At 34.9% G+C, this 25133-nt stretch overlaps 1 protein-coding gene and 1 long non-coding RNA gene across 4 annotated transcripts; one reads left to right on the top strand and one right to left on the bottom strand.

The window, feature by feature from the left end:
- The first annotated feature begins 523 nt into the window (after positions 1 to 523).
- Positions 524 to 5011, top strand: LOC145134438 (disease resistance protein Roq1-like). The gene is made up of 5 exons (XM_079069287.1): positions 524 to 1162; positions 1709 to 2849; positions 2945 to 3361; positions 3449 to 4274; positions 4379 to 5011. Exons 1-4 carry the CDS (start codon positions 645 to 647, stop codon positions 4034 to 4036), a joined length of 2664 nt encoding a protein of 887 aa, XP_078925413.1. The 5' UTR covers positions 524 to 644; the 3' UTR covers positions 4037 to 4274; positions 4379 to 5011.
- A 1244-nt stretch (positions 5012 to 6255) lies between these two features.
- LOC145134744 (uncharacterized) lies at positions 6256 to 7888 on the bottom strand. 3 transcript variants are annotated; one of them, XR_013719324.1, is made up of 5 exons: positions 7787 to 7888; positions 7531 to 7676; positions 7381 to 7410; positions 7164 to 7229; positions 6256 to 6457 (listed from the first exon to the last, which is right to left on the bottom strand). It is a non-coding gene; the product is annotated as an uncharacterized LOC145134744 (long non-coding RNA). The 3 variants fall into 3 exon arrangements; XR_013719322.1 differs by having other exon boundaries at positions 7531 to 7888; XR_013719323.1 differs by lacking the exon at positions 7381 to 7410 and having other exon boundaries at positions 7531 to 7888.
- Positions 7889 to 25133: the final 17245 nt, after the last annotated feature.

The following is a 25133-nucleotide window of genomic DNA, read 5'->3' as shown; positions in this document are numbered from 1 at the left end:
CTTTGCTATATTTCTTGGCACAAATCTCATTTCCTGGTGTCCACGGAAGCAACGAACGGTCTCCCGCTCTTCCACCGAGGCGGAATATAAAGCCATGGCCGACACGGCGGCTAAACTTACTTGGCTTTAGAACTGGGTGTTAGTACACATGCATCTCCAACACTTTGGTGTGACAATCTTGGCGCTACCTACCTCTCCGCCAATCCAGTGTTTCACGCTCGCACAAAACACATTGAAATTGATTTTCACTTTGTTAGGGAAAAAGTCTTCAGAGGTGAGCTATGGGTTCAGTTTATTTCCACTAATATGATCAAGTGGCTGATGTCTTTACCAAGCCACTACCAACACCTAGGTTTCAATTTCTTCGGTCCAAACTTCAGGTCGTGTCCCGCCCTTAGCTTGTGGGGGCATATTAAACCAATGTTTAACAATAGTTTATAGTTAAGGGGTTAGTTTGCAAATATGTTTCCTGTATATATCTTGTAGTCTGTTATTCAACGTAATAAGAAAAAGATTACCTTAATTGGTTTGATAGAGAAGAACGCGGGGAGGAAAGAAACAGGGGAAATAAGACAACCAAAATCAGAAGCAGCGAAACTGATAATCCCAGGTCATATACACTCTTGTATTTCTTCTCAACTTCCATGGCCATCCTCACTGAATTACCAGAAGAACAAGAAGCGGCAGTAACATATGATGTTTTCCTGAGTTTCAGAGGGAAAGACACTCGACTAGGTTTTATGGATCATCTCTACCAAGCTTTGGTGAACGAAAACATCTCTACCTTTCTTGATGAGGAAGAGGTTGAAACTGGGGAAGAACTTAAACCCGAGCTTGCAAGAGCTATAAAAAGCTCTCGTGCGTCGATAATCGTCTTGTCTAGAAACTACGCAACTTCAACATGGTGTCTGGATGAGCTGGTGATGATCTTAGAGCAACGAAAGGTCTCTGAGCATATTGTTCTCCCCATTTTTTACAACGTCGAGCCGACATATATCAGGAAGCAAGAAAGCACTTTTGGAGAAGCGTTATTTGAACACAAACAGAGGATTGAGTCCGAAAAGGATGTGGAGAAGAAAACTCAAGGTGCTCGTAAGTTGGAGATGTGGACGAAAGGACTTACAGAGATTGCTGATTTGAAAGGAAAAGATGCAACTGGAAGGTAAAACATTCATACCAAGTCCATTAAAAATCCCACAATCCATGGGGTTTAGTGTTGGAGTAATTCTGGGACAAAAATAATCCAGGGGGTATTTTCATCACCTGATCACGTTTCTTTTTTGAAGGTTTCTAGAACAAAGACCTGCACTTGTTCTATTCTTGCATCTGTGTTTATTTACACTTGAAAGACTAGGTGAACAAGTAAATTTTCCAAAAGTTTTTTGGTTACCTGTTCTTCCTTTCCTCTCCCCAGTTTTCTGTCCCTGTTGCTTTGTTGCTGTCACAAAGCTTAAACCTTACACTTAGAGCATACCATTGTGAGATTTAGCTTTTTACCATTGTTGGGATGACAAGCTTTGTGGGTACTAAGCTGTCGAAACGGATACAAAGTGGCTCACCATTATGGTTAAACCGTGTGCATATTTTTATTTCAGTCCCTTAATTTCATATTAATTAAAAGGATGCAAAAGACTAGTTATTGATCAGTTGTATTAATTTGATATATGGGCTGCTGTGTCTTGTTGATCGAATTTGATTCCTTTTTCAGAAGAGAAACGGTGGTGATTGAAGAAGTTGTGAAAGAAATTAGTACTAGACTGGAACTACACTTGCAAAGGAGAATCCCACACCTAATTGGGATGGATGATTCTATTGATACCATCAGTTCCTGGTTAAAAAGAGGATCTTCGGAAGCTGCTGAAATTCTCACAATTTGGGGAATGCCCGGGATCGGAAAAACAACATTGGCAAAACATATGTATATGTTGCACTGCCATGAATTTGAAAGAAGTAGCTTTGTTGAAGGCATTGGAAGAATATGTGCACAACAGACATGTTGGCAACTAGATTTGCAAAAACAGCTTCTTGGAGACATTCTCAAGAAAAGAAATATTGAAGAACATGATGCAGATCGGTGCACATCTAAGGTTGAAAAGGCATTATCTAGGAAAAAGACACTTTTAGTTCTTGATGATGTTGATAACTTTGAGCAACTGGATGTGTTGATTGGAACAAAAGGTATTCATCCAGGAAGCAAGATTATAGTAACAACCAAAGATGGCTCCTTAACAGAAAAGTGTTCATTGTTTCGTATGAAATTTCCTCCAAAACATACAAAGCTTGCACTTCATGGCTTAAGTGACACTGCATCTATGAGACTTTTATGTTGGCAAGCATTTGGAAACAATGATCCCAAGAAAGGTTATGAGAAAGAAGCACAACAACTTGCAGAGTATTGTGGAGGACATCCATTGGCTCTTAAAGTTTTGGGTAGTTCATTAATTAATAAAGATGCATCCATATGGAGTGATGTCCTTGAAATGTTGGAGGCAAAAGGATATTTAACTGATGTACAAGAAAGTGTACAAAAGGCTCTGCAAATTAGCTTTGATTCTTTATCAGGGGACTGCAAAGAACTTTTTAAGCACATTGCTTGCTTTTTTGTTGGAAAAGAAAGAGAAGTTACAGAAACAATATTAAGGGAATGTGGGTTTCAAACATCATATGGGATCAACAAGCTCATTGATAGATGTCTTCTCACAATTGGAGGAAGAAATGAGTTGAGGATGCATCAATTGCTTCAAGAGATGGGGAGAGATTTAGTCCGCAAAGAATCACCTGAAAAGCCATGGAAGCATAGTCGTGTATGGAAACATGAGGAGTCCCTCGATTTGTTGAAAAAGGACAAGGTAAATACAACATATATAGTCATCATGAGTATTCGTTAGCTTTATCATCTTTATAACGAAATGATTAATGTTTGTTTTGATTTTCTTTTTGATAGGGTACCCAAAGAATTCAAGGTCTTATCCTTGACACGAACTTATTGAGAAAGGAGCATAACTTCCAAAATGATGACGTGAACAAGAGTTTTAGAGCTGATCAACCAATCCAGATGGTTTATGAGTTCTTTCTAAGGATTTGGTTGTTTTTTGCTCGGCTTCTCCTAATGCTTTCATCTTCTCATTGCAAAAAGGTCGAACTGAGAGCAGATGCATTAAGAAAGATGGATAAGCTAAAGCTGCTCCAACTCAATTATATAAAACTCAACGGATCTTACAATAATTTTCCAAAAGGTTTAGGATGGTTGTGCATGCATGGATTCCATTTAAAATTCATACCTTCGGTCTTACCAATGGAAAATATGGTTTCTCTTGACATGTCTCACAGTAATCTGACACAGCTTTGGAAGAAGCCAAAGGTATGAAATTAAAGCTTTTACTTCAATTTTTAGTCTATCAATATGTTCGTTATAATATTCTTGATTCGAGGATATCCAATGCAACAGCTTCTTGGGTCATTGAAGATTCTTAATCTGAGTTATTGCAAGATTGTTAGAGTTGAAGGCTTCTCTTGGCTACCTGCACTTGAGAGGTTGATTCTTAAAAACTGTAAAAGCTTGGTTCATGTGTGTGAGTCAATTGGTGGATGTGATGGCCTTGTTATTCTTGACTTGAGCTACTGCAATAATCTTAGTAATGTTCCAATTAGCATCAGCAGGTTAAAGAATGTTAGAAGTCTATCATTAGACGGATGCTTAGGTGCTAGTGAGTTTCTAATGCGGATGAAGGATATGGAGTCATATGCATCTTCCTCTTCCGTTGGAGAATTTTTACGGAAAACTCCAAAATCATTTTTGATACCTTCACTAGTCATCTTGTCGCTTAAGGGCAATAATTTATATAATGAATCCTTTCCAAAGGACTTCAGTAGCATGTCGATGTTGAAGAAATTATATCTAAATAAGAATCCAATTGATTCCCTGCCTGATTGTGTGAGAAGCCTTAGCAGGCTTGAGTTTCTCGATGTTGGAGAATGTTGGATGTTGAAGTCGGTATTGTGCCCTCCACCTACAATCCAATATTTTAATAAATGACTCCGTCACTTATTAAAATAACATTCCCTCAAGAAATGTCATCACCACCAGTTCTGTATCATTTTGGTGCGGAGTCATTGAGCGAAATTGAAGGCGGAATAAAAATTCAAGTATAGCAGAAATTGATGAGCAGATCTTATGTAGCTTGGGGTGGACAAATTTACAATATTTGAAAGATCAGAAGATACGGATACAGGATTCATACAGATTTTCTCCTCCAAAGAAAGACCCAGTCCAGGTATCCTCTTTCTTCTGCTCTGTTTCTATGAATCTCACAGACACACACACACACACATACACTAATATGCTTAAAATTCATACAATCTAATGTTTTAATTGCAGATGATTTATGAATTTGGAATATTTAACACATGTTTTCCTGGGAAAGCAGTTCCAGATTGGCTACCTCATAAAAGCAAGGGTTCATCAATATCAATATCAATAGCCATGACATCGTCTTCAATGAATAAATCGATACAAGGAATAAATATAAGCTTTTTGCATACATTTCGAGACACAAAAAATTTAAGTCATTTAAGAATAAAAGTAGAGAATGTGACAACAAATCGCACCTGGATATATTATGGTCATATATATGCTGTGGGAGAAACTGATGAAGATGTAGTATGGTTAAGTCATTGGATGTTTGGGGAGAATGAGATTAAAAATGGTGATCAAGTTTGTGTTACAATATTAGAAAATCCTTTGAGAAATAATGGAGTAATGGTAAGAGAGTGTGCAATCAGTCCTGTGTATGTGTATAATACTGATAAGGACAATGAAGAGGATCATTTGAGTTATTACAAGTCGTGGGAACATATTATTGGTGATGATCTGTCCGCTTTTCAATTACCCTCAGGAGATTACTTTCTAAGCAATTATCGTTTTATTTATCCTACCCTTGTATTTAAAAGACCTCTGCAATTATAAACTAATTTTCTAAAGGTACACACTTAATTTAAAAATATTTTTCCATTTCCAAATTTTAATAGGTAAACTAATGAGATTAATTATTGCTCCTTAACATTGAATATTGATGAACTTGCAGATCATGAGTGTTTGTATTAACTGTTGCGTTAATTCAGAAAATAAGACGCAGGGGTATTTTCGGAAGTTTTTTTATTTAATAGTTTTTCTTCCAGTTTTTGTGTATGAGTAGAGTAGGACTCTTTTAATAGGACTCCTTTATTTAATATTTCTGGTATTGAATCAGCCCTTTTGAGGCAAGTCTCTCTCAACCTATTTGCAGGCTTTCCTTTGTTTTATAAAAGTTTTCGTTCCAAAAAAAAAAAGGGCTGGGTGTTTTCTGTTGAGGCTAAATAGATTAATAAGCTGGTATAGAATAAATGAGGGGACGTCTCTATTTCTTATTTCCAATTGTTAAATAAAAAGATAGACGATGCTTCTCTGGATTAGGGTTCAGGTATACATGAAAGCAGGATCACGAAATTACTCCTCAAAAGAACCAGAAAATTATTCCCAATAGTTTAGATGCAGTAAAGAGAAAAGACCATTGGACACCACTGATATAGAACTGAAAGGCATAAGTGGTGTAGCTGAAACTCAGTACCTTTTTTCTTCCGTACTCAAATATTTTTATCCATGAATGTGATTAAAATTATTTTAAGTGTTACACCCTGTTTGCAGATTTCATAGAGAGCAAATAAAGACTTAACTTTTCATATACTATGTCATATGGCTTCAAAGTTACGTCATAATTTTGGGTTACAATGTCTTTAATACCTTAATACCATATTAAGTACATCAAATCAAAGTAAAAAAAAAAAAGTAGGAATACGATTTGAATATCATTTATCAAATGGCAGCTAAAAATTGCATACACCAAAAGACGCCAAATAAAAAATCCAGCAGAAAAATGATGAAACTATAAACAAGGATTACAACAAAGTAAGAAAACGCCAACTTGTAAATTAAATAAACAAACAAAGTACATAGCTATTTTATTGTACTTAGCCTGGTCAGGGGCGAAATGCTAGAAATAGCATTGTAAGTTCATTTGTCCAATGTAGCATGCTTTTTTAAAATTTAAAAATTAAATTTTACCCAAATAAAAATATGATATAGAAATGTACTCTAGAAGTACATTGCACTGTTATTTCTGAAATAGCAATGTACTTAGCGAGTACATTGTCATGTTTGTACAATGCTAAAATTAATTTCTATTGAAATTTTTTTTTTTTTTAATTATTGTAGAATCAAACTTTTATTTCTCCTATTTTAACATTGTACTTTGTGTATGTTCATTTGATACAATGTACTATGCAAGTAATACACCTAGATACCCTTTTATGATATACCCCTTATGCCCCTGACACACATACACATACAACCACCTGATGGAGTATTTCTCACATGTTGGAGCACTTCAACTTTGTGCTATCTGTGAGCAGCAACAGTTACCTACATAAAAATACACCTAATCAGATTATAAATTTTTCACCCAAAATAAAAAAAACTGAACATCATTGGTGTTAATAAGCTGGGATAGAATAAATGAGGGGACATCTCCATTTCTTATTTCCAATTGTTAATAACAAATGAAAAACCTTATTAAGTTATTATCTTTCCTTCTTTTTCTTTTCCCATCTATGGATATGCTTATATTATCACGACCTAAGAAAAGAAAATTAGATACAGAGAAGCAAATGGGCCTTAATTAAGAATAAGATCCTCCTACCTTGGACATAGAAGGGCAATATAACTGTATTACAATTTTCAACCTTATATAGATCTGTTAAATGCTCTTTTAGAAAATAATCATAAAGGAAGCACTACTTGGATTTACTATCAACAAATGATGGAAATTTTCAAATTTGAGGCCTCGGCATTACATCGAGCACCTGGTGGACAAAATTTGCAAGCCAGTTTTATAGGACTCAAAATCACAAATAATAAAAAACGTACAAAAAATAAAGAAGGAACGGATCCAATGCCAATCGCCACATACATTGGCTACTATATCCTTCATGTAAATAGGATTTTTCGAATTCTGCCATTGTTATCAGATCTTGAAACTTTTGTACAATAGAAAAACATATAAAAATCGATCATTTGTTAAAAATAAATTGAAACAACTAGAAATAAAATAACTCAGATACTGCCATACCTTCTTGACAGATTTTCGCACACACTATTGCACCGCCCATATATTTATCAAGCCCAAGAAACATATCTACACGTAAATATAGAATCAATTTTATTTCCCATAAGATGTCTATACTTCAAAAATGAAACAAAAACTAAAATACAACATTTTGTCAGACTATTAACTAAGAAACATATTTACACTTTCACTATTTATAAAACTCTAACACAAACTCGACCTCAATTTGATATAAGGGTCATCCTTCCACCTGTAAAGTAAGAAAAAAAGAGATACATTGTAATTTATTCACTCCAAATTTGCCACAAAACATACCTGATGTGGTGGAAATGAGGTTATATTTATAATTTTATACAAAAAGAACATATACCTGATATCATATCAGTGCACTTATCAGGTCATTAACTAGCAAGCTTGGTTCTCCTCCACGTGTAAGGCTCCTAGTTTATGCCAACTTTGCATTAGATGGTCTATCCTCAAAGCCGAATCTTTATTCAGGTATTCTTTTTTCAGCAACTGAAATAAATAAATAAATAGCAACCTATCTTCACTTAGTTGCTCATTTTATCATCACAGATTTTGTGTTGAAAGGTATATGGACCAGAATCATGTCAAGAATTAATCACCTTCAACTCAGGCTCTTACTCGGTAACTAAACCACAAACTTTTCTTTCAATGGGTCGATTTGGGTTAAATTGAAAAAAATTATGTGAAGAAAGTGAGTGTGATAAAATGCTTACAATAACATAAATCCGTTCACTGAGAAAATAATATTATATTGCACCAAAAACCTGCCCTGAAAATTGTCAGTCTTTTTCAGGGGTATTGCGGTTGTTGTATGAGAAAATTCGCCAAATGACCAAAATGTAGGGTAAATTTGAAGAAAATGACCACAAAAATGAAGATTTCAGAAAATGACCACATGTTCCGCAGAGGGGGTTCTGCGGAACCATAAACACCTCTGCGGAACGTGAACACCTCTGCGGATCTTGGTTTTTTTCATTTTTTTTTTCGTTTTTTCGTTTTTTTTTCGTTTATTAATATTTTTTTTAATCACATAAGGTATTATATGATTATTATGTAAAAAAAATTTGTTTTCGTTTTTCGTTTTTCTTATTTAATTATTTGTTTATAAAAGCTGTGTGTTTAATAAAAATTATACAAATATTCTATGTTTTTTATAAAATTACACACACCGGTATTCTGAATAATAAACATACTTTAATAATGTTACAAAACATACTTTAGAAAATATAAACATACTTTGAAATAAACTTCATTGAAGGCTCTACGGATCCTCTACTGCTCTGCGGAATCTTTTTTTTATTTTTTTTATTTTTTTTTCGTTTTTTCGTTTTTTTTTGCGTTCATTTTCGTTTATTAATATAATTTTTTTAATACACTAATACCTTATGTGATTATTATGTAAAAAATTCTACAAAAAAATGTTAAAAATAATGAAATGTTTTATGTAATACGTTTGCCTCTGAGGAACCAAAACACCTCTGCGGATCTTGAGTTTTTTAATTTTTATTTTTTCGATTTTTCGATTTTTCGATTTTTTGTTTTTGTTTATTAATATTAGTTTTTTTTAATACACTAATACCTTATGTTTTATGTAAAAAATTTGACAAAAAAATGTTAAAAATAATGAACTTATGTTTAATATCAGTCCACAGAACTGTTTGGGAATCCACAGAACTGTTATCAGCGGATCAGTGTACACCTCTGCGGATCAGTGTACACCTCTGCAGATCAGTGTACACATCTGCGGATCTGTGTACACCTCTGCGGATCTGTGTACACCTCTGCGGATCAGTTATAGAAGTTATAGACGTATTTTAGTGGGGTTTTGTGAGTTTGTGAGTTTCAATTACCAGTAGAAGTTCTTTTTTTCATTGTGTTTGTGGAGAGTGATTTGTAAAATGAGTTTTATTATTTTGTGTACGGGAGGGTCTTGACATTTAGTTAATGGAGATGAGGTTTACGTTAGAAATAATGTGAAAAACTATGGTTTAAATCTTCCTCCTAACATTGACTATGAAATGTTATTACAAATGGTTAGAAGTAAGGCAGGTGTGCTAAATAGTCATATATGTTTGTCTTTTAAGCACCCGGAGTTAGGGTATGTCATGGAGCTTGGAGATGAAACTGATGTATTTCAATTAAGACATGTAATGTCTAAATTAAAGAAGACGGTGCATTTGTATTTAACGGTGGTAGGTGAAGAAGCTGAAGAACAAGCAGTGGTTAACAACCACTTTAATCCAACAAAAACTAATAGAGGTCGTAGAAAAAGCCAATGTGATGGAAACCATTCAAGGGGAATAGGAAATGAAGTGCCAGTGGGTTATGAAAAAAAGTTTCGGTTACTGATAAGTTTGTATCCGATAATGATACTTTTGTATCAGATAATGATAAAGAAGCAAAAGTAGGCAACAACAGCTAGACAACCAATGGACACAACATACCGAACAACAATGGCAGCAACAGCCAGACAACCAATGGACACAACAGACTGAACATCAATGGCAGCAGCAGTCAGACAACCAATGGACACAACAGACTGAACATCAATGTCAGCAGCAGCCAGACAACCAATGGACACAAGAGACCGAACATCAATGGCAGCATGAGCCACATAACCATTGGACGTAAGGGACCAGACCGAACATCAATGACATCATGAGCCACATAACCATTGGACGTAAGGGACCGAATACCGATCACAGGAAGAGCCACAGAACCAATGGCAGGGTTGCACCGAGTACCAATGGCAGCAACATCTAGATAACCAATGGACGCAAGCGACAGTAAACCTAGGGACACAAGCAACAGAAAACCCATGGACGGAATACGAAAACAAATCAAAGTTTCCGTGGTTCGATTTGAATGAATGAAGTTTATTTCATAGTATGTTTATTATGAAGGTTGTATGTTTATGTTTTCTAAAATATGTTTTGTAACCTATAAAAAACATGGAATATTTGTATAATTTTAATTAGGTTATTTATATGCACCGGTTTGTATTACGTTATTTATATGTATTTTGTTTGTATTAGGTTATTTACGAAACCAGTTGAGTTAACTTCTACTTTATTCCATAGAACATAAAATACAAAACAGTAAAAATACATGGAAAACATACATCAGTAGCAAACATATTACATAAAACAAACGTATTACATAAAACATTTCATTATTTTTAACTTTTTGTCAAATTTTTTTACATAATAATCACTTTCTAAAGTATGTTTTGTAACCTACTTAAAGTATGTTTATTATTCAGAATACCGGTGTGTGTAATTTTATAAAAAACATAGAATATTTGTATAATTTTTATTAAACACACAGCTTTTATAGACGGGTAATTAAATAAGAAAAAAGGAAAAACGAAAACAAATTTCTTTTACATAATAATCACATAATACCTTATGTGATTTAAAAAAATATTAATAAACGAAAACTAAAAAAAAACGAAAAAAAATGAAAAAAACGAAGATCCGCAGAGGTGTTCACATTCCGCAGAGGTGTTTATGGTTCCGCAGAACCCCCTCTGCGGAACCTGTGGTCATTTTCTGAAATTTTCATTTTTGTGATCGTTTTCTTCAAACTCACCCTACATTTTGGTCATTTGCCAAATTTTCTATTGTTGTATTGGTTCGGGGATACAAGACAGGCGCTCATGTCATGGTTAAAACAAATTACATTCTTAATGAATCGATTTGTCATTTTGGAGTAAAAAGTGTATATTGGTAAATAGCAAGCTTTTGGTGTAAAATAATATTTGATTAGTAGTTTAGTCTAAATTCCTTTTCATTACGTATCATCATTATTTGTCTACAATTTCATCACATTTAAACACACCTCGTATGTTAGAACTCATTTGAGAGTTTTTGGTCCATCCACACAAAATAGAAACAACTTAGTTGGATTGTTACCCATTAATTAATGATTAAATAAACAAATGGGTCGTTTGATAGTTACAGATTGAGTCAGAAGGCCCTTATGGATCATGAGTCAAATCTACATATGGAGTGAATCTACATTTGACTAAAACTGTTTGATTAACTGTGTTGAATGATGAAAATAACCATTTTACCCTTCTATTATATTTGCAACTCAAACGATACAAATTCATATTTTCTACATAAATGAAACCAACCATCAATGACATTGAAAGTTGAAACTGTACTTTGAAATTGTATCCAATTCACCATTTATACTAAAATTAAACATACAACTCAAAAGAACATAACTATATATAGAATATGAGAAACAATATAAACATACAACTCAAAAGAACATAACTATATATAAAATATAAGAATTTTTTTTATGTGTTCTTTACACTGTCCCGGTTTCACTACAAACCAAATGGTTGCTTATATCATATGTTTTGGATCGTAGTGAAAAACTGATAAAAAAGCAATTTCCAAATGGTTGCTTATGTGGCCTCCATGTCGTTGAACATATAAAGAATGTCAATATCTCTTCTTGAATCACGGGTTCTATTCTCCAAGGCCTTTATCATATCTCTCGTCTTTTCAATGTCTCCCTTTCATTACTCCTAGTATATACCACCTAAAACAAAAATGCATATTTTCTTAACAAGCCTGCAAAAAACCTCATGTAACCGGTAACCTTAAAACAAAAAGCAAAGAATTGTATTACAAAACCCAATGTAGGATCAGACTAATAACCAACGTGGGATCAAAAATCAAGAAATTCATACATAAATTTCATATAAAATAGACCAAAGATAACCATACAAACCTCTTCATTCAATTCATTCCGGTAATTGATTCTATAAAATCCATTTCTCTGTACCTTTTGCTCAGGAACACAAAATTTTCATCAAAAGTTTCATTTTCTTAGTTAATTGCCACAAGAGTCACAACATAACTTTGCAAAGCTCTCACCTCACGAGGTACATAATTAACTTAGGAAGATGTAATTTATTTACAAAACATGTGAACGAATTACGTTTCTTCTTATTACTGTGAAGTAGCCATTGAAGCTTCTCCCCTCCTCCCTTTGCTTTAAAGTCCAATGATTGACATAAAATTTTCCTATAATTATTGATGGAATTAATAATAGATAGTGAAATTGGATATAATGGAGAAACAAGTGATGGATTTTTTTACCTGTTTGAGAACATTATCGAAGATGAAGGTGAATCTATTGTGAGAATCGGAGGATGCAGAGGACTTAGTAGAAATTCCATGGTTGAATAACAATCGATTTCATGTTCTATCAAAAGCATTGTTGCAAATCAATTTTTGAGACACATAAAAATCGATTTCAGAGAAGCATCTGACGTGAGGAAGAAGACGCATCAGTGGCGGAGGAAACCGAAATAATGGCAGCGTCGGTGTAACGTCCCGATTTTCAACCCAATTTTTTTATTTGTATTTATTCAATATATCATAGTATAATAACATTATGCGGGAAAATGTTGTGCATGCACGTGTGTACAGTTGAACCTTGCCTTTCGCATGGATCAATGAAGTACCTGAAAAACATTTATATTCAACTAGGTAAGCATGAAGCTTAGTGACTAGTGAGTTCCCCAAAATACCATATACCGCAATACATATACATGCATACAAACAATGACACACTATCTGCCAATAATATGTGTACTTACGGCTTACACGCTATTTTGTTAAAGCGGGTCTATGTGTACTTACGGTCTACATGCCATTTCGTCAACACAGTTCTATGTGTACTTATGGCCTACATGCCATTTCGTTAACAAGCGGGCCTATAGGTTCCCGACCTCTTTTTCGTTCCACCATTATCCCCTAACTAAACCCAACATCACAACAATTACACACATAGAGACTGCACTTTAGACTCTACTAGTGTAGGCATATCTACACTTCCTACTCTACCAATTTCAGGTATATTTACACTTAAGCACATAGTGATCATACTACCAGCTCTACTCTACCCGCTCTCTATCCTAACATACATGGATATATATTGTAATATATAGTATAGTGAGATAACTCACATGGAAAATTATTCAGACGATTGACAACTATATGGGTGATCCTACTGGTGATCGAACTGGTGGGTAACGCGCATAACAAGTATTAACCTATAATACTGTAACTTATTAATTCCTATGGAAATCTGGTATTGAAAGCTAGATATTTCACTAACCCCAGTGAATACTGAGAGTTCTATCAAATAAGGATCACCTAGGCAAGAAAGTTGGGAGGAGGACCATTTTGGCATATAGCCTTTCTAAAATCCAACAACCAAGCCTACATGACCATTCTAGACACCTCTCCTGTAAGTAGATTGATCATAATTATAACTGGAACTATTAATAAATCTTATTTATACATTCATAACAACGATTACGAATGTAAATATAAATTACACTTAAATTACGATAAGTACAGCTTAACTTACAGAGACTTTCTAGCGAAAAGTTGGAAATTGTACTGGCAGAACTCCGACCTGATAGCTTCTAATTTTCGGGATCTCAGATACTCCAGGACTTCGCTAAAACTTCCTATTAGCTAGATATATTCGAGATTTATAGAGGAAATCCATAGAAAAGGTTTCTGGTGGTGTAGAAATAAGTGAGGGGGCTGCAATCTATTTATAGTAGAAATTTAGGAAGGGTGTGCTGCACAATATCATCTATGTTTCTCCTCCGAAATGTTGGCATGTGTCGATTTCCTACTGATCCGTGTAGCCACCTTCTAGAAGCGCACGCCACGCGTATGCGCACGTGATGCAAATGTGAATTCTATAAATTTCGTAACTTCTTCATACGAGCTTCATTTTCAACGTTCTATATATCTATGTGTAGCTATCGACGAGATCTACAAGTTTTATTTAGACCCCATCAGCTAATTCTCACTTTATTTTTAAAGTTATATTTTCAACAGGCTTAGATTGTTAAATCCCGTATAAAAATCATAACTCTTTCATACGACATCCGTTCTGGATTGTCTCTATATTGACGAAATTATATCTACGAGATCTTCAACTCTCATTTAGATTGTTTCGGATAACAATCAACTGATTTCTATTTAGATTTTTGTGTCGCACACTGCCGTGCTGCAACTTTTAAAAATCATAACTTCCTTTTATGAAGTCAGATTTGGATGTTCTCTATATGCACACTCTCACTTTTACGATTACTATGACTTTCGTCAATATTATTTATCCTAAATAGTCCTCTATCAAAACGTCTATTTACGTAACTGGTCGTTTATACTTTAAGTCGAAATTAGGGTGTTACAACTCTCCCCCACTTACAGAGATTTCGTCCCCGAAATCCTACTCCTAGCGCACCTAGTGTGACATACTCTAATTTTCAAAACCAATTAAAACCTTTCTTTATGCTTCTTAAATTATATTATCATTGATGCAATTTACAATATATTTGAAACATTTTGAGTACAAGTGATTGTCTTAAATAAAATCCTAAAGATGTCATAATCGATACATAAACATAGGTTACATCGTAAAGATCTAATGGTCTTGAACTCTATTGCAGGCTGTCTCTTAATCACTCAGCATCCTAATCAAGTTCCAGTAGCTTAAGTCTTGATACATGTGATGCATATAAACTGAGCGGGCCAGGTTGGGAAATCGGGTGAGATACATAGGGATTTCAATCCCATAATATTTTCATGATAATATCCCTTAATTACCAGACCTGCAAAACCAACGGTTATCAAATAACATAGATAAGGTCTAAATATCTATAGCGCTCTCTACCCATCCTAATTAATCCTCACAGATCCTAGTCCACGATTATCAGGAAGTTTTATCTTACTCGATGAACCGTTTAAAGGGTTTGACTACACAACTAGGGGCTTCCTTGGCTAATGTAAGTCATAAAGGCAAATGAGACGTTAGAATATTTTGATGAATAAGATATTACCTTTCATCTACGTCTGTAGGTTATGAGCCTATACTAGCAACATAATTCACCAGACCTACTAGAATGATCAAGTGTTGTCGTCCTACTCTAGGGGATGATGTCACACCCCCAAACCGAATTGGCGGAAACATTCGGGGGCGTAGGACGTCATGTCAAGTATCACAACACATGCAATATAGTAAGCAAAGTACAACAACCATTGCATTAAAAATGTATAAGTTTTTACATAAGTTCAAACATTAAGTGTTCAACATCAAAAGTAGATATAGAAAGAGACAAAGGATGCAGTTTGGTACTAGGCTGTCTTCGCAAAAGCTCCTGGAGTGTACATGTCTACTGGATTCCTGAGAATACAAGTTATTTTGAAAGAGAGGATCAACATTTTAATGCTGGTGAGTTCATAAGTATTTAGTTATAGTTTTTTAGTTTTAACAAAATGACTGAGTTTACTCCAGAAAGTCCAATACTTCCTGCTTTACAACTGGAAAGTAGTTTTACTCCATAAAACCATTCTGATTAAGTATTATTGTACTTATAACCTATTTAAACATAATTTTAACCTTTCATAAAATTATAGGGTGAACGATCCCCGTTTAGTTTTAAAAGTAGTTTTAATTCCCCATAAAACTGTTCCTTTTGTTTGTAGTTTTAAATCCCCATAAAACCGTTCATTTTGTTTGTAGTTTTAAATCCCCATAAAACCGTTCCTTTTGTTTGTGGAAAATGATTAATGCAGTAGTATTTCTTAAGCATACACTACCGATGCAATCACAACCCTGATATTAAAATTATTAATTTGGGTTACTGCGTGATAAGTTTATAAACCATAAATCTACACTACTGGTGTAATGAAAACCCTGTAATTAAGATTATTAAGTAGGGTTAATATGTGATAAGGTTGTAAACCATATTGATGGACTCGTATAAACACGACGACCTACTGGCGTCGAAATGATGTGACATTTGTCACCCCTCGGCCTGCCGGCTCGGACTGTAGCTAACAGTCGGGATGTGGGATTGTCAGTCCCGTATATATCTATACACACAATGCCCGCTCTCCCTCCAGGAGACTCTGGTTACAAAACGTGTCCTAGCAAGTGTATTGCTAAGCCGCGAAGTAGTATCTCACATATTTGGTTTATTTGTTTTAAGTAAAGATTGAATGTTATCCTTTTCTTAACAAAGTGGTTTTAAACCTGGTGTACTTATCTAGAAAAATAGGTATTTTGGTTGTGTCATAAATGATAGCTATCATAATTTATCTGTTTTATCTGATTAGCATGATGACTCATGAAAGTACCTCTTTGCTTAATATGGAGCAAAGGTAACTATATTGGATTGAGGTAACCTTTTTATTCCTATATATATATATATATATATATATATATATATATATATATATATATATATATATATATATATATATATATATATAATCAAGAAGGAAACGACCTTTGGACATATAACTTCGCCTTAAATCCACATCTAAACAAGGGAAAGAAGGTAAGGTAATCCATAAGTCGTAAGTCCTTTAAGGTGGTGTTTGTTTTTTTGTCTGCAGATCTTTCTGGCCTCTTCTGTCTGCAAGGCGCAGACCACGCGCAGACATTAGCCTTCGCAGACTGTTTGTTTTTTTGAAGATTGCAGACCTAAAAATGTCTGCGCGCCCTCTTTTTGGCGCAGATGTGGACTAGAGTCTTCTAAAATCTTCAGACATCTTCTAGCCTAAAAAAACACATATACTTTATTTATTTATTTTTGTTTTTTTGAATTTATATTTATTCCAAGTTTATTAGTGGTAAACAATTTGAAAAAAAAAAGTTACAATACTTAAAAAAAACGTTCGACGACACAAACATGATATATTTGACAAATTTATAATAAAAGTTTATTACAATAATGGTTGTTGAAATGTTTATATAAATATGAAAAAAATATATATATTCTTATATTTTTTGTGCCAAATTTTATAAAACGTTATTTAATAAAGCATCGTCAATTTCTTAGAAAAAATATTTATGGCACGTTTTTAATTGATTTAATTGAAAAAATCGAAGTTTATTTCCATTCATTTATATATCAAATTCTTTGATTCCTAATTACAGTGTGTAGGTATAACTTTGCGACCAAAATTGTTGGTTTTTATCAAATATATACGTTAATTTGTACCATTTTTATTTTCACTTTTTATACAATAATACATAAAAGTTGATTTAGATTTGTTAATTATTTATAACAAAGTCATAAATATATTAAAAAATCACTTTGTAGTTTAAAAAAAATCAGTTTATTTAGATTTTAGTTTATTTTAGTAGCCTGCAGATGTTAAAAAAAACAAACAGTCTTCTTTTTTCAGACTGCAAACGTTTGGTCCACATCTTCTGCTGCAGAGGTCTACAGATGTGGTCCGCAGACAGCAGACATTTTGCCACAGAAAAAACAAACAACACCTAAGTCTTATATATATATATATATATATATATATATATATACACATGATTTCTGACCGTTATGAGTTTAATGTTCATATATGTATCTGTTAGGGCATGTCAAACCCAACAAATAAAGGGGTACAAATGACTCCTTAAACACTACTACTATGCACTAAAAACGTAGTACAAGGTAAGTAGGGTCGATCCACAGAGACACGGGACAAGTGTTTATACCTTTTTGCGTAAGGTACAAAAATGGTCACAGAATGGGGGGAATTTATAAGCAATGATTTAAACTATAGAATAAAGCAATAAGTAAATGATTGATTAAGTGAAATAAGTTCAAGATTTGTAAGTACTCAAACTCTATGCAAGACAAATTAGCAATGTGATTCCATGGATGACAAGATATTTGTTTAATTCTATCTAAGTTGGTACTTGAAAGTGTTAACAAGCTCTAACACTTCCCATTCACCATAATAATTAACCAAAACAAGCTCTTTGATTAATCCTAACCTTACCAATCTAATCTAAACAAACTCTTAGAATTAGGTTGAAAGATTGCATTAAACTTTATGTGAATGTTCCCAACAACACTCAATACTCCTCATAAGCTCGGGAGCATAAGAATGTGTGAATAAGATTTACACTAAATTCATTCAATAGAAATCAGTTTAGTGCTTGTTACCTAGTCCAATTTACAAAACAATTACAGATTTTGCAATTAGATAACTTGAATGATCTAACCCTAATTCAAATGGCCAATAAGAATCACAATTAGAATCAAACATTCGATTGAAACAAAATCAAATTCACTAGATAGAAAATTGAAAGAAAACATCAAGTCATATGATTGAAATCACAACTAGAAGTCAAGACATAAAGTTGGAGAATCTAGGGTTCTAGCCAATCATGGCTAGAACAAGATCACAAATCTAGAAAATGAAATTAAAGTTCTTACAAAATGAAAATCAAATGTTCCCAAGTGTTAATCTACTTCCAAAAGCTCTGAAAATCGCCTTCTTTCTGCCCAAAAGTTGACCTCCTCCAACAAAACTGATTGTCTCCATTAAATGAGAGTAAAACTACTTTAAAAACTGTCGAGACGTTTACACGGCCCGTGTAAATTAAAGAGTGCCATTTACACGACCGTGTAAACAAGAAAAGAAGAATGCTCAATCCTTCCAGGCCTTCGAAGTAGAATGCTCTTGCATATGCGTTTACACGGCCCGTGTAAAATATAAGCCATCATTTACACGGCCGTGTAAATGTCTGAAAGGCTCAAATCTTCATTTCTTCATTCTCTCTCTCTTCAATGCTCCAAAACTTCTGAAACTTTGTCTCCAACTCTTTTTAACTTCCTCCATCAAGATCCAACCTTCAAAAGTCCCTGAAATATCATAAAAGTGTGTGAATGGAATTGCATCATGAAAAATCCCGAAAAATATGCAAAATGCATGAGTTTAAACCTAAATGCAATGCACTTTTATGAACTAAAACTACAAAATGAATGCATGAATATGCATCTAACAGTATCTAACATGTATAACTAAGGTTTAACCGACAGTCGGATGATTGATCCTACCTTAAGCCCACAACCAAACAAGGAACATGAGTTAAGGCGCTAGCAATGATCCTAAGTCTGTTAAAGCTTATTTATACCTAAATAACTATATGAACATGATTTAATAAACTAAAATTTTTGAGAAATTTAAAAGACAGTTCAAAGTTGTTTCTAACATTTTAAAAGATTTTAATGTGACTCTAAAAGAGTTTACATGACTTAAGATCATTTGGAGACGTTTGGAAATCTACTATTATTATCACAATCTTTAAAACGTAAATAAAGTCTTTTCGGTGTGATTTGTATCACGAATAGATTATGTAACACAATTTGATTGTGTTCAACTTGTATTCCCCCCCCCCCCTAAAAGCATTTAAAATCATTTAAAAGGTATATTATAGGGGTATGAACTCACCTTTGGTGGATGATTTGCTTGAAGACCTGAATAAGAGTGTTATACACACGAATGAAGTCCCGAAGGACAAACGGATCCTAAACATCATATAATGATACATATAAGCATGATATTAGTGTATATAACAAATAACATGCTAGGATAGACAACCCTTGGACTAGGAAACACTTGAAATGAAGTGTTACAATCACAAGTGATTGGTTTAAGGGTGTTTACGGCCAAAGGGAAGTGTGTTCACGGCCACACCAAGTGTGTACGGCCGTACACACTCCAAAATGATACATTTTGGGTCTTGATTCATAGGGGTTCAAGGGTTCAAGAGTTCTAATGGATAACAAGTATCTAGAAAATGTTTAAGGCTCAAGGTTATGAACCAAACAAGGGTGTACGGCCGTAGATAGAGTGTACGACCGTACACTCATGATGTTCATGAGTTTGATGATGTTTCAAGGCTATGAATCAAGTGTTTCTCAAGCTTAACTAGAAGATAGAAGAGATACTCACACTTTGGAGGTCTTTAAGGAGTTCACGGCCCAAGAACAAGTGTGTGTTCTTGGTGAAATGGATGAAGATTTGAAGATTTATCATAAAGAGATGTTTTCATGGATGAATCATGAGATGTTTACAAGACTAGGGAGGATATCAAGAAAGATGGAAGAATCACTTACCACTTTTGAAGATTAGAAGGATTGTTCTTGATGATAGTTGAGAGAGAAACTGGATTCTTGACTTGAAGATGGAAGAAGTGAGGGAAAAATGAAGGATATCATATATATGGGAGGAGTTTACGGCCACCTTGAGTGTACGGCCGTACACTCATGTTTGCGGCCGTACACTCCTCTTGATGGAGTTCTTGGCTCGATTGCAACACGATGAACTTAAGTTAACTCATCCCTAAACCCAAACCTTGAATGCACTAGGCTTAGAACACTCAAACAGACCCTAAACAATGCTAAAAGATTACAGAAACGAGTCTGACTTTGATTGTATTGAATGGCTGTACAAGATAGAAATTTCGGGTTGTCACATCATCCCCCCGTTAGAGGAAATTTCGTCCCAAAATTAGAGTTTAAGAAATATACATGGATGAGTGGAAGGTATGGATACTCATGTTCCATTTGATCCACCCGATCTCTAGGGGATCAAGTCCTTATTATAGTAGACTTTCGCCACGAGGTACGGTTTCGTTTTCGTTCGCTGGACTCCACTGGCTAGGGTTTCCAAGGGTTTCCTTCACTGAATTGGATTTCTACGAATATCTTCACCAAGATGAGGCTCTCGCTTACATCGATCTAATCGAGTGGGATAATGTAACGCCCGCAGATCCGTGTTAGTCAATTTAGAGACGATGAGCATCAAAAATGAGTTTTTGATGGAAGATTATTTAGAAGGATTAATCTTAACCAAGTTTTAGTATATGTTACTAGGGTTCCGTACATATAAAGAACGCCAAAATCCGAGTTATAACGAAGAAGTTATGGTCCGTCGAAGTTTTACGGCAAAACCGGCACGGCACCGGGAGACGTAAATAGTGAATTTACGGTAAAAGACTTTTTAGCCTTAGTGATCTAAACAAAATTTGTATTATACGTTAAACCGAGAACATACAAAAAAAGAACGTCCAAATCTGACTTCGTATGAGGAAGTTATGAATTTTCTAAGATTTGGCATAGCAGTGCACGGCCCGAAACTCGAATTTTTGTTCGAGCGGTTTTTGGCCAACGCGACCTAAATGAGAGTTGAAGATCTCATTAATAGGAACTCAACGGTAAAAAGACAGACGAAAACGGAGTCTGTATGTAGAAGTTATGAATTTTACGCGGACATTTAACAGTATAATCTCCTCCTACTGTTAAATTTAAGATCAGTCGAGAATTAGCCGATGGAGTCTAAATGAAAGTTTTAGATCTTGTTTTTACCTACGCGTGGATATAAAGAATGTCGAGATTAGAGCTCGTATGTTAAAGATATGGACGAAACTTGGTCCCTACTCTTCGAGTGCGATAAATTTGATACAGTTTTGTAAATCTGAGATAGAATGAGAATTAGCTGACGACGTCTAAATGAAAGTTGTAGTACTCGTAAATACCAACGCGTGGATATAAAGAACGTCAAAAATGGAGTTCGTATGAACGAGTTACAAATTATAATAGCATATTTACGTATTAAAATAAAGTATAAATCATATATACGTACACATATATATACAAATGTATATATCATTAGAAAGGTATCGACGATGCAGTTATTATAAGACTAGTGTTGAGTACTTTCGACATTAGTTTAGTACAAATATCGTTAAATCTATTTAAAATAGTATTATGAAGGGGTGTTTAGTCGTTTATATAACTATAAGTTCATTAAGTAATTATGGAGGGTAGTTTTTGTAAATTCAATTACTATAAATAAGAGGCTTGGGCTCTCATATTTCTTGCACCATTATCTTGATTCAAGAGTCTTTCTCTTCTTAACCCCCGAGCATTTCGGTCCCTCGTGATTCGACTTCTCTTTCTGTAGTTTTAGTATAGTAAGGTGAGCGCTGAAGCGCTGCACGAATCTTTCTTAGAAAGATTCAGCGACGAAGTTCTGCCCTGCAAAGCCCGACTCCTAGCTAAAACCCTCTTGTAAGTAAGTTATGCTTACCCTATTTTAATATAGCTTATATTTAAAATTAGTATTGTTATTATGAACTTATAATAAATATTTGGGCTATTATTATGACTTATATAAGTGTCGTTATAATATCTTTTTAACTACTCGCGGTACGGGGAATCTGGTTTAAAAGGGCCGCATAGGGTTGTTGGATTTCATAAGTGATATATGCCAAAATGGTCCTGTCCTCCAGTGTTTTATGCCTGACCCCTGTCTGTACATAGTGGTTGGAAAGTATTGTTTAAACGCTTTTATAATAATAATAATAATAAAACTAATAATTAGTCACGGTAAATATTAGACTAAAATCTAGTGGTAATAATACTAGGTTTTGTCGAAGGAAATTATTTTAAAGTAAACGAAGCGCTGTCCGAGTACCGAGTCACCACCTTATCAAGTGAGTGCATAGTTACTTTCATCTTACACATAGATATGAAGTATTTTATATAAATTACGTGCTATGTGTGTATACTGTCTGAATACTTGTTGTCTATGCTGGATGAAACATTTTATACATGTTTTAAATGATCTAAACTGTATACGTATTTTATATCTACAAAATGTGTTGGGTAAAACATGGGTAGATTAGAGGTGAGATAAATGATGAGCGATGAAAGATGAGATAAATGATGAGCGATGAAAGATGAGATGAATGATGAGCGATGATATATGAGTGGTAAATTATGGTGAGAAGCGATGACCTAAGCGATGAGCCAAACGATGGCCCCGTCATCTAGCAGAGTATGGATGACAACCATGGACTATTCTAGACTGTCCAGTGGAACACTAGCAGGCTCGCAACCTGTAGGTGTTTTGAACGATGTGTTCACCCGGTGTACTCTAAACCCTGGCGACTATGCGACTTAGTGTCTGTTGTATAAACCCTGGAGACTATGAGACTTAGTGCCTAAACCCTGGCGACTATACGACTTAGTGCCTGTCGAGTAAACCCTGGCAACGATGGATTTCGTGTCGATTCCTTAGGATGATCCTTAGGAATGAATGAACGAGGAATAGGTAATTATTAGGGTAGATCCTTAAGAGTAAAGAAGATAATGGGGATGGGTAATTGGGTTGATTGTTTGATGTTTAAACATAATAATTATATTATTGTGGGTTGAAAACCCTATGTACTCAGCGGGTTTCCCAACCTGACCCACTCAAGCTTATTTGTATCACAGGTGTCGATATGAAGCTACTTTACACTGAGAGATTTAAAAGAGATGTAGATCACTAGTGTAAATGAATGTAAGTTCTGTTTATGCTTATGTTTCTGTATTGACGATGACATCCCAAGGTTTTGAAAATGAATAAAAATACATTTCTTCGGAAATGATTTGATAACGTATTTATCATGTTTTTTCTGGGAACAAATTCCACAACATTTTTATTAGAAGTGGTACTCTGATTTTTATAAAGCATAAACAAAATCGGTCTTTTCTGGCCGTGAAAATGGGGATGTCACAGATAATAAGAGTCCCGACGGACAAACGCTTTTTCAAATTTTATAGGCATGGAAGGATAAAGTGAAATGTATTGAATTCCCTAGGTAGTCGGGACCTGTAAGCTGCCAGACCAATTCTGTCGAGAATCTCAAATGGTCCTAAGTATCTTGAATTTAGCATTCCCTGTATCTAAAACATTATGTCCTTCCAGGGTGAGACCTTCACATGACGTGATCACCATCCTGGAGTTCCAAAGGTTTTTCTCTTATTGAAGGCGTAGCCTTTCTGATTGGTTCTAGAAGTTCTAGGTCGTTTTCAGATTCGCACTTTCTACTTGGTAGTTTCTCGAAGAGTTTCTGGATCAGCGAATATGTTGTTTGAAATTTGGCATCTAACTAGTTGTGTGGCACCTACCTTAGTCAAGTGCAGAGAGGTTATGCGCTTGCGACCAATGAAGGTTTTCGAAGGGAGCAACTTCAGATGCTAGCATGGTAAGGGACTCGACTACTTGGCAATTTGGTATCCCAAGCTTCACCAAGGTCGATTGAATGCACTTCTCAGCATAATCCCTATTGGTTGAATCGTTCTCTTATTTGGTCTACCGTTTCATGGATGGTAGACTATGCTTATGTCTAGCCTAGTCCTCAGAGATTTTCTGAAGTGACTTCCAGATCGGGGAGGTGATTACTATCTCGAATATAGATAACATACATTTGAACACCGAGCAGCCTAACTAATCTCTCGGACACACGTTCCACTAGCTTCTCTATTGTGTCCGTTTTCTTCAATTTGCAGGGAGTGTGAGGACTTGATTTGTTTGTCGACTGTGGTGGTAATCCTGTGTTTTTTGATATTCTAGATTTAACTTTGGTGTCTAGATCAAATCTATGTGGTATAAGACTCCTTCACCCCTGACTTCTAAATCCTTATCCATCCTTTTCCGGACTTCACCTGACATGTTTCCAGGTTTCCGGGCTTCCGGTTGAGTCACCTTTATCCACTTGGGCAGACACGAATGGATGGTCATCGCCGATGATTTAACTCTACGATATGAGTTACTCTTTCCGACCAAGGGTGTCAGCTACTACATTGGCTTAACCGAGATGATAACGAATTTCAAATTCGTAGTCCTTTAGTAGTTTCGACCCCAGTCATTTTCTCGTTTTCAAGTATTTTCCCATTGGACATATGACGAAAGGTTTTTACTTCTAGGTTCATGATAAGACTCATACTTGGCTCGTTCATCACTACTTTGTGTATACAAATCGTATATAATTGAGACCGACGAGATGATCGGATGGGTGGCTCTGCCCCAAGTCCACAACCAGACAAGGAACAAGAAATAGGGCGGAATCACACATATTAAACCTTATTGATCTAAATTATACACCACTCTTTGTGTATCCGCTTGGCAGTAATAAGTTAATCCTATGAGTACTTATTCTCTATTCATGAACTTGACCCTACTGTATGAGTGGTCTTTGTAGGGGATCTATTGGGTAATACCTCGGGTAGTTACTGTCTTCTTGGATATCTTCAACGCTTTTCAC

This window comes from Lactuca virosa, chromosome 8, assembly GCF_052849685.1.
Source record: "Lactuca virosa cultivar CGN04683 chromosome 8, Lactuca_virosa_CGN04683_v6, whole genome shotgun sequence".
Lineage (NCBI taxonomy): Eukaryota > Viridiplantae > Streptophyta > Magnoliopsida > Asterales > Asteraceae > Lactuca > Lactuca virosa.
Note: the sequence above shows the minus strand (reverse complement) of the source record. Positions and strands in the feature narration are given on the sequence as shown.

Coding starts and splice junctions, on each gene's coding strand:
- LOC145134438 (XM_079069287.1), top strand. CDS start 645: ATGGCCATCCTCACTGAATTACCAGAAGAACAAGAAGCGGCAGTAACA. Junction 2,850..2,944: donor ATTTGTTGAAAAAGGACAAG/GTAAATACAACA, acceptor TCTTTTTGATAG/GGTACCCAAAGAATTCAAGG. Junction 3,362..3,448: donor AGCTTTGGAAGAAGCCAAAG/GTATGAAATTAA, acceptor CCAATGCAACAG/CTTCTTGGGTCATTGAAGAT.